We start from the raw sequence: 15,292 nt of genomic DNA on the forward strand, positions 1-15,292 counted from the left end.
CAAAGGATTGAGATATTAATGAGAGGAGTAAAGAATTGCAAATAAAGTTGAAAAAAGCTCTAACGGTGAAAGCTTGCGAAGATGCTCGTAAAATAAACAAAATCAGTTATAGAGTTATGGCGAAGAGTTGGAAATGCGAATTTCCCACCTTCCAATTGCTTACGACTCACCTGCCATATGCTGCCATCACCAGCCTGCGTCATTTTCTCCGACGAGCACACGGTACCGCTCTTCTCTGCCACATTTGTTGTTGTTGTGCTTGGTATAGTTAACGGTTCGCTGATTGCAGGCGGTGTATGCAGCAGCACATATTCGTTGAACATCACCGATGGACGACGGCTAGCCGATGTGGGTGGACTGAGGAAGCCCGAGGTGCACGGATTGCTCTGCGGAGGGAAGGTGGGAGCGGAAGAAAAAAAGTAAAACACAAGTAAAGAAAAATGTGAAAAATTAAAAAATGTTGAGGAAATATGTTGAAGAGGTTGGTTGGTTACATACATATGTAAGAAGAAAATGTGGATTAATTACATTTTATAATTTTAAATCTTTAAGAAAAAACTTTGCATAATTCTCAAGGTACCATAGCATTGGAATAAAAAAATGTAAGCTTTTGAACTTTGATCTTTCTACTAAATATTTATGTATAATTTCAACGGTAAACAGTTATATTTTAAGGTTATAATGTACATGTAGTTGACGGCAGATAAAGAGCGGGGTCAAACTTTTTACTATTCTTCGTGAAATTTTTACTATTTACAAATTTTGCTCTCAAAACTGTTGGGACTTGGTACGACTGACTTGGTGTAAGTGTAGAACATGTCAAGACGTGTTTTTAAAATTATTGCAAATATAAAAAAAGCAATTAAAAAATATGAAAGCAGTAGGTTGTATATTTACAGTGGTACAAATGTCTAAAATATTGCGTAAAAATTTTAACGGTAAAAATTATAAATACCAAAATCTACTTAATATATCTATACCTTGCCCAAGTTTCCCAACTGCAGCTAAATTGTTATGTAATCGATACAAGTAGTTTATGAAAAATATTTAGAAGTCGCCAAAATATATAAGAAATGGCATAAAATCGGGTAGTTGTGTATAGTTTTTTCGGTTGTGTGTTGTTTGTAGGAATTTTTTGGTAAGAAGGCAACTGGCAAGAGTGTTTTCAGGCGCTTTTCCGTTATATTTTTTTTTTGTAAAGTAATGTGTTTTCTTGACAATAGATTCTTGAATTGGCTTTTCAAAATTTGAAGGTTTGGTGTGGCTTTGTAGAATTTACAAATTCGAGATCAGCTGTTTATTTTTGGTGTTTTTTGGTGTTTGTTTATAAAATTTGAAGTAATATAATATTTTAAAGGCACGTTGATTCAAATTATGAGCTAATAACTTCATAACATAAGCGAGTGAGAGGGAAAAGAGTACGCGTACTTCTAACCGCTGAACGCATTCCCTCAAACATTGCGTAAACACTGACATTTTTTGCTTTTGAATGTATCAGCAATCTTAAAAATCAAAATATCTATAGATAGTTATCGATAATTATACCTTTAAAATGTATAAAATTGAATTTTGCACCGATAGAACCCTTAAAATTTATATATTTCACGAAAAATATCGATAAAAATTCTAACCGATTAATTTTTTTATCGATAGCTTTTAAGATTCATAAATTTTTTTCATTGGAATATTTTTTATTGAATCAATAAATTTAAAAATATTTTGTAACCTTAAATGAATTACTAAAAGCAAAAGTTAATCGATTTTCTTAAATGTTGATACAATAAATAGACGTAAAAATATCGATAAAAGTTATCGTATAAGCCATCGATAACTCTTAAGATTTATATGTTTATTTTCATAGAAAATGTTTTTTGGAACAACAAATTTAAAAATATTTATAACCTTAATGTAATTAGTAAAAGCAAAAGTTAAACGATTTTCTCAAATGTTGGTACAGTAAAACTTAGAAATTCTAGAAGTAAACCTGCCACTTAAAATATTTTATCAATTTTACTCTGTCTAAATAGTAAAATCTATAGTTATCGATAACTAAAACCCAATTTTTTTTTATCGGCATAACAGAAAATCGATATTGATATATCGCCATAAATACGAAAAATTCAAAATTTTCGAACCTTTAACCTCATGTTGTTGGCATTTTTATTTGTTACAAGGATTGAAATTCACAGTTATCGAAAACTTTGATGTATCGATAAATACTCAGAATTTATAATCGTTGAATTTATAAAAAATTTGCAGAACCCGGCTTAAACATAGTAAGCAACAGTTATTGATAAATTTTAGCACTTCGAAAACTATACATTCCGAATATTTATTCAATATATCGAAAGAAAGTATTTATTTAATATATCGATAAATACTCAGAACGTATAAGTTTTGAACTGCTAAAATCGTTTTGTATCGTATTGTAATCTTATAAGAATCGAGTAAAATCTAAGCTTTGAAGCTTACATATATTGATAACTAAAACTCTTTTGATATATCGATAAATAGTCAGAAATAATTAATTTTGAGTTTGTCAAAGGTTTTTAAAACTATATTAGCATTTTTTCTTTTCCTAAACTTATACATCTACAGTTATCGATAAAAAAATCGATTAATTTAGCTTATCGTTTTTTTGTTATAGCGCTAAGTTCTCAGAACTTATAATCTTTGGGCTGCTTAAAGCTTTACTGTATTATGTTCTTATAGAAACCGCGTAAAATCGCAGCATGGAAATTTGCACTAATTGATTTTCGATATATCGATAAATACTCATAAAAAATTTATTTTTAATTTGTGCAAGATTTACAGAGCTATATTTGCATTTCTACTCTTCTTAAACCTACATATCTACAGTTATCGATAACAAAAAAATCGATTAATTTAGTTTATCGACTAATTTCTACAGCGATAAGTACTCAGGGTTTATAATTTTTCAATTTTTAAAAATGCAACAGGATAGTATTTTTATTTCGACTATGCCCTAATATACTTTAAGATATTTACAATTATCGATAACTGATAATAGACCGATAAATAATGAGAATTTCAAATTTTTGAATTCATGAAAATTTTGCCCAATGCATTTTTACTCGTCTAAACATAGACATTTATACTTATCGATAATTAAAAATCGATAAATAGTTGAATCATCGCGCCTTTTTTTTAACAAAAAAGCAAAATTATATAATTTCTACTAAACAAAACTCACAATTAATTGCTCCGAATCACCATTGGAGGGAAATTTCAGTAAAATCGTTTTCTGCTGTCCCGCCGGCTGTTGACCCTGCCCCAGCGTCTGCGCTTGTTGCTTGGCCACATCCGGTGTCAAGTGATTTGAAGACTTCTTCAGGTTGGAATTGCGTGTTGTATGCTCCAATGATTGCACAGAATTCTCCGAAGAGGAATGTTGTTGCTGTTGCTGCGACGACTGTGCTTGTTGTTGTTGCTGGCCGACCACACTTATATTGTTATTATTGATGCTATGCGGTAAACCAGTGTTGGCAGTGCCATTTATTAGCGGTGTCGTTGTGCCACTCATTGGCAGCGCCAGTGTAGAAGACGCCGCCGTCGCCGCTGTGGTTGCTGCTACCGCTGCTGTTGGCGGTGTTGGCGTTAATATGGTGTTGGTTGCTGTTGTTGTTGCATGACTGCGCGTGCCATTAGCCACAGCAGCAGCGCTGCCTCCACCACCATTATTGTTGTTGTTGCTGCTGTTGCTTACATTATTATTGTTGGAATTCAGCGGCACCATGACGGTGATCATTTGATCCTGTATACTCGACGGCTTGCGATTGCCATACTTGGGGCACTTCGGGTGGTGGCATTTGATGCGCGACGGTGAGAATGTCAAATTGTCGGCATTCGGCAGCAAACCTTCGTTGCGCTGTTGTTTTTGGTATCTGTTGCATGCATTTTTGTTGTTGTTGTTGTTCATTTGAGCGCACATTGTTAATTATTTTGTCGTTGATTTATGACAGTTGACGGAAGTTGTTTGACATTTGAAGAGTTCGCGCGTGTGTGTTTGGATTTTCGCAGCGTCGGCGCGCACACGAGCGGCAATTTGTTGACATTTGACATGTGTGCACAGTTATTTGTCAGTTGTGCAAATTTGCGTCAGTTTATCGCCATTTCATTGTGCATGGATGGCATGCATGTCATTTCGGTTGCATTGTTGTTGACGTTTGCCAAGTTTTTTGTTGGTTTTTTTGTCGTTTGTTCGAATGAAAGAAGCATAAATAGAGAGCAGAGTGTAAATATTAGTGTCACAGTTCAGCTGAAATTTCATTTCAAAAATTTTGCTCTTGTTTTTTGCTTGAGTGTAGAGCACTCTCATGCCTGACTGATTGACTGACTGACTGACTGACTGATTGTCTGCTTTAGTTTGTTTTTGGATCGCTGTGTCTGTAGCAAGTGTCGGCTTGGTTGTGTGAATTGTTAGCTTATAAAAGTGTGTATATTTGGTTTGATATTGTAATATGTATGAGTTTATATAAAAAAATGTATTTTTTCGTGCATGAAAAATCCGTTAGGCTAGTGAAAGTAGCACAAATCATGTTATCAAGACAGCTACGAGTCCGAAGACGGTAAAAAAGTTGAAGCCTCAGCTCAATTTGTTCTAGAAAATGAACTTTTATCATAATATGGAACTACTTGCCACTTTCCAAATGAAAGATATTCGGTCACTAATGCCGAGTTGAAGCTAGAAAAACTTGACTGAAAAAAAAACCTTTAGCAAGGGAACCAAGTCTTAGATATTCATGGTACTACAGGTAAAAAATATCGAAAAAAAGCCCAGCAAAAATGGCAGAAAACTAATAAAGACGTGTATGCTTCTTCGAGGTAGTAGAATTAATTATAAGAGGTGAACTCCGGCAACACTAACTTTTTCTGACACGCAAGTTGATGCTGTCAATCGCATTTTTATATTTTTTTCTACAGCTCGATACCAAACGATCTGATTGAAGCGTATAAGATACTACTCATATACTTACAAGTATAAAGCCAGAATATAAATATATATATTCTTATATATGGCTCAGACATTCAGAAATCTTTGCAGAGCAATAAACCTATGCTCATTAGTTAACAATAGACTTCTCTTCAGAGTTCGAACGTATATACAGAACTTTTTCAAATACTTGAGTTCTAAAAACTCATTAGTCAGCAACTCCACAAAGATTGGTCTACCTTTCACAGAAACAGTATCTTCGCAAAATCATGCTTCAAAAATTAAAATGCCAAAGATCTGCAGTAAATCTTTTAATCTCGCTATGATAATCACTCGGTTCCTGCACACCATAATATAATATATTCCAATGTTTATTCAATCAAATTCAAGTTGTGAGGAGTTTTATATACATATATTATGAATTGCTTGACGAATGTCTGTAGACATTTCTTCGTTAGCGTTTTTGTGAACTTGTGGAACACTTCCAACGAGTCGTATTAGCACTGAGTAAATTAGATCGCATATAGTACATAATAGAGGCTTCTTCACTCAGTGCGAATTTCTAAATGAAGCTGTTTGCAGTTCTCCGTTTATTTCAGTTATTTCATTTCATTACTGTTTTACGGACGTCAGCTGTCACAATAAAGGAGATTCTAAAGCATTTTTGGGAACGTCAACCTTGAGTTAATCGCTCGACAGAGATTTGGCTTCAACCAAAACTTGAGATGATTACTTTACGTACATAGGACTTATACTATGATTGGCAAAATTCATTCATTATGGTAAACGAAGTTTGACACGAGTTTTTCACCGTGAACAGTTTGGTTTTTAAGTGGTTGAAAATAACTTCAAAAATACAACCCTGTCTCCGTATTTCACTGAATTTAAATAGTGAGAAATTTGATTACGTGTTCTAAGGTTTCAAGCTTTTGTACTGTGTATGAATATGTGAAGCAGAAATATTCTTATGGAAATTTGAAATCATGAATTTTAAGCTAAGGTTTTTCAAAAATTTGTTTTGGTGACTTGAAATGGTTTTCTCTCTGTTCTAAGTTCGTGTATGAATAAAAGCAGTTGTAAGACTATAAATGTTGGAAGCTTTTAGATTTAGAGTAATCTTTCAATGTCATTTTAAATTTGTAATTAATTACATATTTCTGCTAAAAAAAGTAAAATCGTTTTACAAATAAGAGTTGGAAATACTTTTTTGAAAAGTTTCGAGTTGGTACTATTTAAAAAAAATTGAAAATATTAAATATAAGATTGGAAATCGTTTTTCAAAGAATATTGACATATTTTCAATTTAATTGGAAATATATTTTTTTAATGAAATTAATTTCATATTTTTTCCGAATTAAAAAATGTATATATAAAAAAAAAAATTGAAATAATTTTCCAAAAAAAATCGTTGAAAATTTTTATTTTTATTGAATATATATTTTTGTTTTGTAATTTTAAATAATTTGTAATTTGTAAATTTTCAATGAAATAAACTTTATTTTTCAAAAAAAAATTTTGAAAAATTTTTATTTTTATTGAATATACATATATTTTTTTTAATAATTTGTAATTTGATTATTTTCAATGAAATAAATACCCAATGTTTTTTGAATTAAAAATATAGATTAAAAAAAAATTAAAATATTTCTTTTATTTAATATTTTTGCTTTATCATAACATATTTTTTCTAATAAAAACATTAAAATTCTTTTTCAAAATAAGTTTCAAATACCTAAAAAAAAAATCGGTTGGAAAATTTGGTGATTTTTAACAAAATAAATTTTATTTTTCAAAAAAAATCTTGCAAAATTTTTATTTTTATTGAATATATATTTTTTTGTAATTTTAAATAATTTGTAATTTGGTGATTTTCAATGAAATAAATTCCCAATTTCTTCTGAATAAAAAATATAAATTAAAAAAAAATTGAAAATATTTCTCTTATTTAATATTTTTGTTTTGTCATAATTTTTTTCTAATAAAAACAATAAAATTCTTTTCCAAAATAAGTTGGAAATATCTAAAAAAATTGAAGATTTTATAAAATAACTGGTTGGAAATATTTTTCAAAGAATATTGAAATAGTTTATTTTTTTGGAAATATTTCTTTTTTAATAAATAATTTCCATATTTTTTCTGAATTAAAAAATATAAATATTTAAAATATTTTTCCAAAAAAAAGATTGAAAATATTTTTCAAAGAATATTGAAGTAGTTTATATTTTTTGGAAATATTTCTTTTTTAATAAATAATTTTCATATTTTTTCTGAATTAAAAAATATAAATATTGAAAATATTTTTCCAAAAAAAGATCGGACATTTTTTTATTGTTTTTTGAATATATTTTCTGTTTGTAAATTCAAATAAATTGTAATTTGGAAAAAATTAAAAAAAATCATATTTTTTATAAAAGAAAAATTTAAATTATTTTTCAAAAAATATTAAAAAAAAGATTGGAAATTTATTTTTAAAAAATATTGAAGTATTTTTAAAAAATATACAAATATTTTTATTTTTGTTATAATATTTGTCATTTGAAATAAATTTCATATTTTTTTGAATTTAGAAAATATAAATATTAAAGAAAAATTGAAAATATTTTTCGAAAAAGAAAAGATTGGAGATATTTTTTTTTTTATTTTTATTGAATTTGTTTTTTCGTAATTACAAATAAATTTCAGTTTGAAAAAAAATTAAATTTAATACATATTTTTTTCTAATTAAAAATTTAAATATTAAAAAAAATTTTATGTCTTTTTCATTTAAAATTTTTGTTTTGTCATTTGAAATAAATTCCAACTTTTCGCTAATAAAAGAATTTGAAAAAACATTGAATTATTTTTATTTTTATTGGAATTATTTCTAATTTATTATATATTCATATATTTTTCGTAATTGCAAATAAAAAAAAATTAAAAAAATCATTAATTTTTTTTATTAAAAAATTTATATTATATTTAAATTTTTGAAATAATTTTATTTTTATTTAAACACTTGCCGTTTGAAATATATCCTTTGTTATTTCCAGTCAAAAAATTTAAATATATTTTTTTAACATTTCCAATGTTGTCTTTGTTTGTTTGAAAATTTCTTATTTTTGCATCAACGACTTTTTCTAATTAATAGAAAGTAATTAAAATCCAGTTGACTCTGCTGAATTTCACTTGCAAATGCTTCTATTTAGCATACACGACTATTCACACAACAACAACATCAAATGCTGAATGGTGAAAAAATTGCAAGAATATGTTTGGTTGTTTGTCTTTATATGTATGTGCGTGTGTGCGTGTTTTCAAAAATCCTATGCAAAATACTTGTTATTCAAAAAGTTTGCACTCAATATTTCACTAAATCAATATTTTACTATTAACTAACTCACTAACTAAGGACCATAAATAAGTAGATAAATGCCAACTGCATGCAAAGTTCACTTTTTTATACAAAGTACATACATACATATGTACACATATCAGTTTGTATATAAATTATTTGTAAAATATGAAAATAAAATGCTTTCATAAGCAAAAAGCAAATAACTTTAATTAACTGGAACTAAACAAGCGAACGCAACACAAAGCAAGTAATATTTGCCACATAAGCTAAATAAAATTTTTTATATTAAAAATCATATAAAAATATTAATAAAAAAAATAACTGTGGAAATAAGTAATTAAAATAGCGTACAGTCAGTAGTTTCTCTTTGCGTTGTGCCACACTGTGTGCAGTGCCTATAGAGTAGTTATTCAGAATTTTTGTGGCATACTTTTGGGAGTTATAATACAAAATTTTGATTTTTCTGTCATTGAAGTTTTTAAATCATGATATTTACGCAGTAAATATTGAAATATTTAAAATTTGTTAAGTTATTTTTATAACTGCTTGCTTTACGACAAGTACTGCCTACATTTAGGAGCTGTATACAATTTAGTACTATGCATATAGCTATATTTGTTGTTTTGATAAAAAAATTTGATAGAAAAATCAATTTTTTGGGACTAACTGTGCATTTCGCGTTGAATTTAGTTTTAAATTTTGAGTTTGTACTCCATACATTTAGGCGCTTTAAAAAACTTGAAAGTAAATAATTGATTTTAATAAGTTTATACACTTTTTTGACAGTATAATTTTGATTTGATAAAGATATATCAACTGGCCCTGTTGGCATACAAATATTTCGTTGCCTAACTTGAGGGGCGTTTAGTTGAATTATGCCTTTGTGGCCATTTAAGGGGCTTAGAACAATAACTGTAAGATTTTATTGTTTGCGAGTGTGCTATAATGCTATAATTTGCATTTCTGAAGCTAGACAACTTGAGAAGTTTTATGAATTTTTGTTTATTTACGAATCTTTTAAATTTTCGTAAAATTTTAGCTTTTTTAAATTCGTTCTGTTGAAAAATTTTAATTGTGTTCGAAAAAATATTTCATAATTGATATGTAACGTAGCAGAACCTCTAACTATGATTACTATTAATAAATGTGTTGCCTACTTCTAGGCTTTAAATTGAAACTAGTTTAACCACTCAAATACTGGTTTTGTTTACTCTGTTTTAACTTTACTCTACCAAATAAGGCGCACTATTGTGGTTTCCAAAATTTTTGAGCAAATTTTTTGTTTATACTTTTAGGCGTATGTTTTATTTCTCCATATTTTAGATTAAATTTGTTATATTATCATTTGAATCGGCGCGATATATTGTTTACTGGTTTGACATTGCAAATTCGCTGTTTTTGTGCACATACAATGTAAAACAGAAAAGGAAAGTGCACTTTTAGGCGCCATTCGATGATTGCTTAATTTTGAGCATTAAAATCAACAATGTTTTTGTAACAAAAAGTGAATAAACTTGTGCAAGCAACGATGTGACATTGTTTGCCCATAAATTCGTGATTTCGTTTTACATACTTTTAGGCGAATTAAATGATTTGGCTTGCATTGAAATTAAAAGTGAGTACGAACGAATATTTTTGTGAAATGTGAGGTGTAAAAGAATTAATTTGCTTTTTATGCACGAAATTTGCATATTTTTAGGCCCCTGTGCCAGTTTTTATATTCATTTGCATACTACTAGGCGTATATTATATTTTTTAAAATAATTCTTATTAATTTGGCTTAAGGCTTACAGTTATGCATGTCCCAAACCTGGAAACATTAAACCTTTCGAATGTTAGCATATCTAGCATGTTTGTGGCGATTTGGCGATTAGTTTGAAATCAAGGAAGACAACATTTTGAATTAGTTTTACAGAAAGTTAGCATTTCCAGCTTATTTGCAGCTATCTTTCTATATTTGCATCCTAAGTATCGTAACTTTTTAATTGACCGAAGAAAACTGTTATGCGCGCTCTATTTTTAATCAGTCTTGTTTCCTCAATTCCCTAAATCCTTCTATTTAATGATAAATATTGATAAATTCGACTACCCCTTGCATAAATTAAGGGATTACGTAATAATGTCTTTAATATACATGTGTATTAGTAACGCTCTAACAAATGAATTTGGGTTGGGTTAGTAAGCTATCTACTTTTATGCTCACGCATTAACGAAACGAATCGAACGCAAATACAAATTTATATTTTTCGGATAGTTTCTTGAACAATTTTTTTCTTGTTGAGGGAGGTTTACTGTAACTGAAAGTATCACGAAACAAATATAATCAAATCAAAACATAATTATCATACTTATATAATCTGTACTTCTTTAACATGCGTCGCTTGAAACGCCGCCAAAGATGCGCTATATATTTGACAATCTCCGCATAGCAGGTGGCCGGCTCTGAGTTATTGGTGCTGGACGCCAGTGTTGAGGTGGATGTGTAGCGTGCGCGCTCCTGTCGCATGCGTTCCATTTCGCGTTTTTTCGTCTCCGAAAATTGTGTAGCAATGACGACGAGGCAGAGGTTGATCATGAAGAAGGAGCCAATCTATGAAAAGAGAGCAAGAAATGAGAAAATTAGTTACGAGGTGTATGAGAATTACCAGTTATTTTCTACATGCTTGTGCAGCATACATTTAGGCGTACATTTTTGTTCGTTATGATAAAATTTTCTATAAACTCTAATTTTTTTTTATTTTTTTTATAATTTTTATTATTGTAAATCAGTTAGGTAGCCTGGTATGATTTGTGTTTACTTTTTTCTCCAATAGACGCTTTTCGTAGCTGCTTTAATTATAATTATATAACATTTAAATTCAGAACTCTTACAAAACGAGTAAAAAAAGATTATGCTGCTTACTTTTAGGCTGTGAAATGCTAGAATTGGAATTTTATTTCGCCAAGCAAAATACTTGTTTAACTTTTAGTATGAGTAAATTTAGAATTTGTTCAATTGCGGGTCTTAAAAATATTATTATTACATAGCTAAGATTATTAAAAAACTCAATTTATGTCAAAAATACTGCAGGTGCCATTAATATCATTATAAATGGTTCTTCCAATATGTTCAGTAGCATTCCGACAAAACTAACTACAGAAAATACATAAAAAATATTTTTTTTTTAATATGCTGCAAACATTTAGGCTTTTGTATGGTAAAATTAAAGTTTTTTTTAAGTTTCCTTTTAGATGTTTGCGGCAAATCTTTACAATTTTTAATTTAGAAATTTTATTTCGCAAAAGAAAATAACTGTTGCATACTTTTAGTATGAGTAAATTTAGAATTTGTTCAATTATTCAATATTCAACGTTTATAGTTTATTATATTTCTAGTTAAATGCTAAAATTGTTAGGAAATTTAATTTATAACAAAAATATTGCATACTTTTAGGCGATAATAGCATATGCTATTATTTGTATTGTAGTTGCATGTTCTATCACGTTTTGTAGCATTTCATCAAAAATAACTACTGAAACTAAAACGGAAATATTTTTTTAAAATAAATATGTACATTGCATACCTTTAGGCGTTATGAGAAAATTATTTTACCATTGCAATATTTCTGACAGCATCTATCTTGTCAGCGCTTAAGTTCAATTGAAGATTAATTTAAAATATATATGTATTAGTAGCTGCATACTTCTAGGCGTTTTGGGGTTTATTGCTCAAATCACTGCATTCTTGTATTAAAATTTTATATTTCGACAGCTTTTAAATAATACATGCCTACCCTGTTCACTCCAGGCGCTTCGTATTTATATAAACATGCATACTTTTAGGCGCACAGGCATTTTGTTATGCTTTGCAACTGTATTCAGCTGTTTTAGATATGATACTGAATATGGGTAAGCATATACTATGTTATGTTGTACTTTTGGCCACATTTTAATACATGCATATGTGAAGTATTTTATTATTGCTTTTGTAATGCTTATTGCAATCCACAAACTTTTAATAGCTGCAATCTGCAATTTGTGTGTGTGTGTGTTCTTTCGACAACTCTTGTTCTAGGCGGTAGTCGTTGAGCACAGTTGTTGGAGTTATTGTTGTAAGTGATGATGTGGTTGCGAGGGCTAATGTTTTTCTAGCTGCTGTTGTTATTGTAGGTGCTGTTCTTTTTGTAACTGATGTTGTTGTTGTAAATACTATTGTTTCTGTGTAACTCCTGTTGTTGTTGTAAGTGCTACTGCTTTTGTCACTGTTGTTGGTATTGTTGTTGTAAGTGCTATTGTTTTTGTAATAGTTGTTGTTGTTGTAAAGACTATTGTTTTTGTAACTGCTGTTGTTTTTGTCACTGTTGTTGTTGTTGAAAGTACTACTGTTGCTGTAACTGTTTTTGTTGTTGTATATGAATACATTGCTGTTGTCAAAGTTTGCTACACTTAAATTTCGTTTCAACTTGCAGTGGTCAGTGCAAGCCACAACTCTTGCAAGCAGCTTAGTAGTGCTTTACTGCCGGTGCGGGGGCGTGGCAAAATTTTGGCCATTCTCTGTGTGGTATTTGGAGACTATCGAAGCTTTGCGTGTTTGAAGTGCATCGCACTTTTACATTCACATACATACATATGTACATATGTATATATTGCATAACGCATTTATAATGCGAAAACTTTGTCCTGCAGTCGGCTGCTGACCGAGAAGTTGCAACAGATTTTCAAATTCTATTCTCATGTCGTTATTAAATTTACATTTTATCTTAGATTTACATATGCAACGCAGGCATGCATGTATGTGTGGACATGTGTGCGCAGCTTGTTGACATGCTGAGGAATTATGGGCAATTGCAATTTGTGACCCATGTTGCCAATGAAATTTTCGTGCTCCAAAAACTTTTTAATTTACAATTTACCATACAAACAGTCAAACATTCAGACACTCAGTCCGTCAGTCAGTCAGTCGCACACTCGCTCGAAGTTTTTGCTGTCATTTAACAGTGTTCCATGCATGTGTGTGTATGCCGTAACTGTATTTTTGTTACATAGTTTGCCAGCTGTGTGCCTGTGTGGCTTGCTGGTGTGCCACACGTCGTATACGCAACATTTTACTTGTACTTTTCATTGTTTGCAGCTTTTATTTTTTCTGTCGAGGACTTGCGAATGCAAAGTCTGTTGCTGACAATTGGAGATTGCTTGGATAATTTTAATTTATTTTTATTTAACTTTGTGTCGACAAGTCTGCTTGACGGTCGAAAGTTTGTATGCGAGCGCTTGTATACAGGAAAATGTATTATGTAGCAGTTGCAGAGTTTGTAGGAAAATATTAAATAAATACTAATTTCATAATTTCATAAAAAATGTTACAAGTTTCTTGAAAACATTTCGTAGTCGAAAGCAGAAATTGTAGTGTGTTTTACAAATTTTCTGTTTTTTATTGCTGTGTAACAGTAATAATGCTTTGGAATGTTGCCAAAACGTGTTTAAGGTGGAAAGTTAAAAAAAAAAACAGACAGAAATAGCTTCTAGCAGGAAAAATTAAATTAAATGAAAATCTCTTTAAGAGCAACGAACAGACAAAAAAAAAATAAAATAAAAATAATCATAATAATAATGTGGCAACGTTGTGCGACTTTAACCAGCAGTTTTTTTAAATTAAAATTTCTTTCAAAGCAACGAAATGACAAATTTTCAAAAAAAAAAATATTAATAATAATGTGGCAACGCTATACCGCTTTAACATACACAATTTGTATAAAAACCTGTCCTTTATAATTCAATTTTTACTAAATAATTTAGACAATTAAAGAAATAATAATACTTTCAATAATAATGTGGCAACGCTGTACCACTTTATGTAACTTGCAAAACCTTTATGAAAACACGTCTTTTATAATTAAATTTTTACTAAATAATTTAGACAATTAAAAAAATAATAATAGTTTCAATAATAATGTGGCAACGCTGTACCGCTTTAACATACAAAATTTGTATAAAAACCTGTCCTTTATAATTAAGTTTTTACTAAATAAATTACACAATTAAAAAAATAATAATAATTTCAATTATAATGTGGCAACGCTGTACCACTTTAACATTCAAAATTTGTATAAAAACACGTCTTTTATAATTAAATTTTTACCAAATAATTTAGACAATAAAAAAAATAGTCATAATTTCAATAATATTGTGGCAACGTTGTAGCGCTTTAACATACAAAATTTTTATAAAAACCTGTCTTTTATAATTAAATTTTTAAATTTAAATTGCAATTAAAAGTTTTATAGCCACTCTTCTGATGCTTAATAAAATTTTCGAGCTTTTAAATAAAATTTACACGTCTTAAAATTTGTGGCAACCCTGTGCAATAGTTGATAATTATACTCTATAAATTGTATAATTGAAAGCTATTCTGAAAAAGGTTGTAAGTTGCAAAAAATAAATAGTAATAAAAAAAATTCTGGTGGCAACCCTTTAAAATATATATTTTTTTTAAATAACGGGTAATATTAAGATGGCGTGCGCTTTTCAGTTACTAAAAAAAATATTTTGTTTTTAAAACAATGCAGTTCCTACTGAACCTTAATTTTACCTCAAAGCGCATTAAGTTAAAAAAACAAAAACATATAGATATATCCATAACACCACAGATTTAACTCCCCTACACGAAAAAGTTGCGAAAAGTTGTGCCAAATGTCGAAATCTCACGCAAATTTCATCAAAGACTTAACTTGGAGGCTGCTTAAAACAATAGCTTTGTTTTTCGTAGCCTACTTTAAGGCGCGCACCCCTAAAAACCATATTAAACCGACGCCACACGAAAAAACTGTTTGAAACAGTGACAACCGCAGAAACTTTTCACTGCTTCTCTACGACAAAAACAAAAACAACAATAAAAGCAAAGTTAAGTGTGTAAACAACAAACATAAATTTAATGAAAAACGATAAAAAGAAAATATTAACGAAAAGTAGCTTAATCTCCACAAGAACAAGAACGAAAATACGTTAAATACAGTGTTGGCAGCAAA

General features: G+C 29.4%; 1 protein-coding gene across 9 annotated transcripts in view; it reads right to left on the minus strand.

Annotated features, from left to right (window-relative positions):
• LOC120773499 overlaps positions 1-15,292 on the minus strand; it is a 251,749-nt gene that overhangs the window by 41,519 nt on the left and 194,938 nt on the right. For 5 of the 9 annotated variants that reach the window (XM_040102446.1, XM_040102448.1, XM_040102444.1 and 2 more), the window contains 4 exons: positions 10,637-10,878; positions 3,215-3,905; positions 981-1,004; positions 171-386 (listed from right to left, as the gene is read on the minus strand). In XM_040102446.1, the coding sequence (XP_039958380.1) occupies positions 171-386; positions 981-1,004; positions 3,215-3,905; positions 10,637-10,878 (1,173 nt within the window). The remainder of the gene's footprint in view (positions 1-170; positions 387-980; positions 1,005-3,214; positions 3,906-10,636; positions 10,879-15,292) is intronic. The other 4 variants (XM_040102449.1, XM_040102443.1, XM_040102442.1 and 1 more) reach the window with 3 other exon arrangements.

The sequence above is a fragment of the Bactrocera tryoni genome, chromosome 4, assembly GCF_016617805.1.
Source record: "Bactrocera tryoni isolate S06 chromosome 4, CSIRO_BtryS06_freeze2, whole genome shotgun sequence".
NCBI lineage: Eukaryota > Metazoa > Arthropoda > Insecta > Diptera > Tephritidae > Bactrocera > Bactrocera tryoni.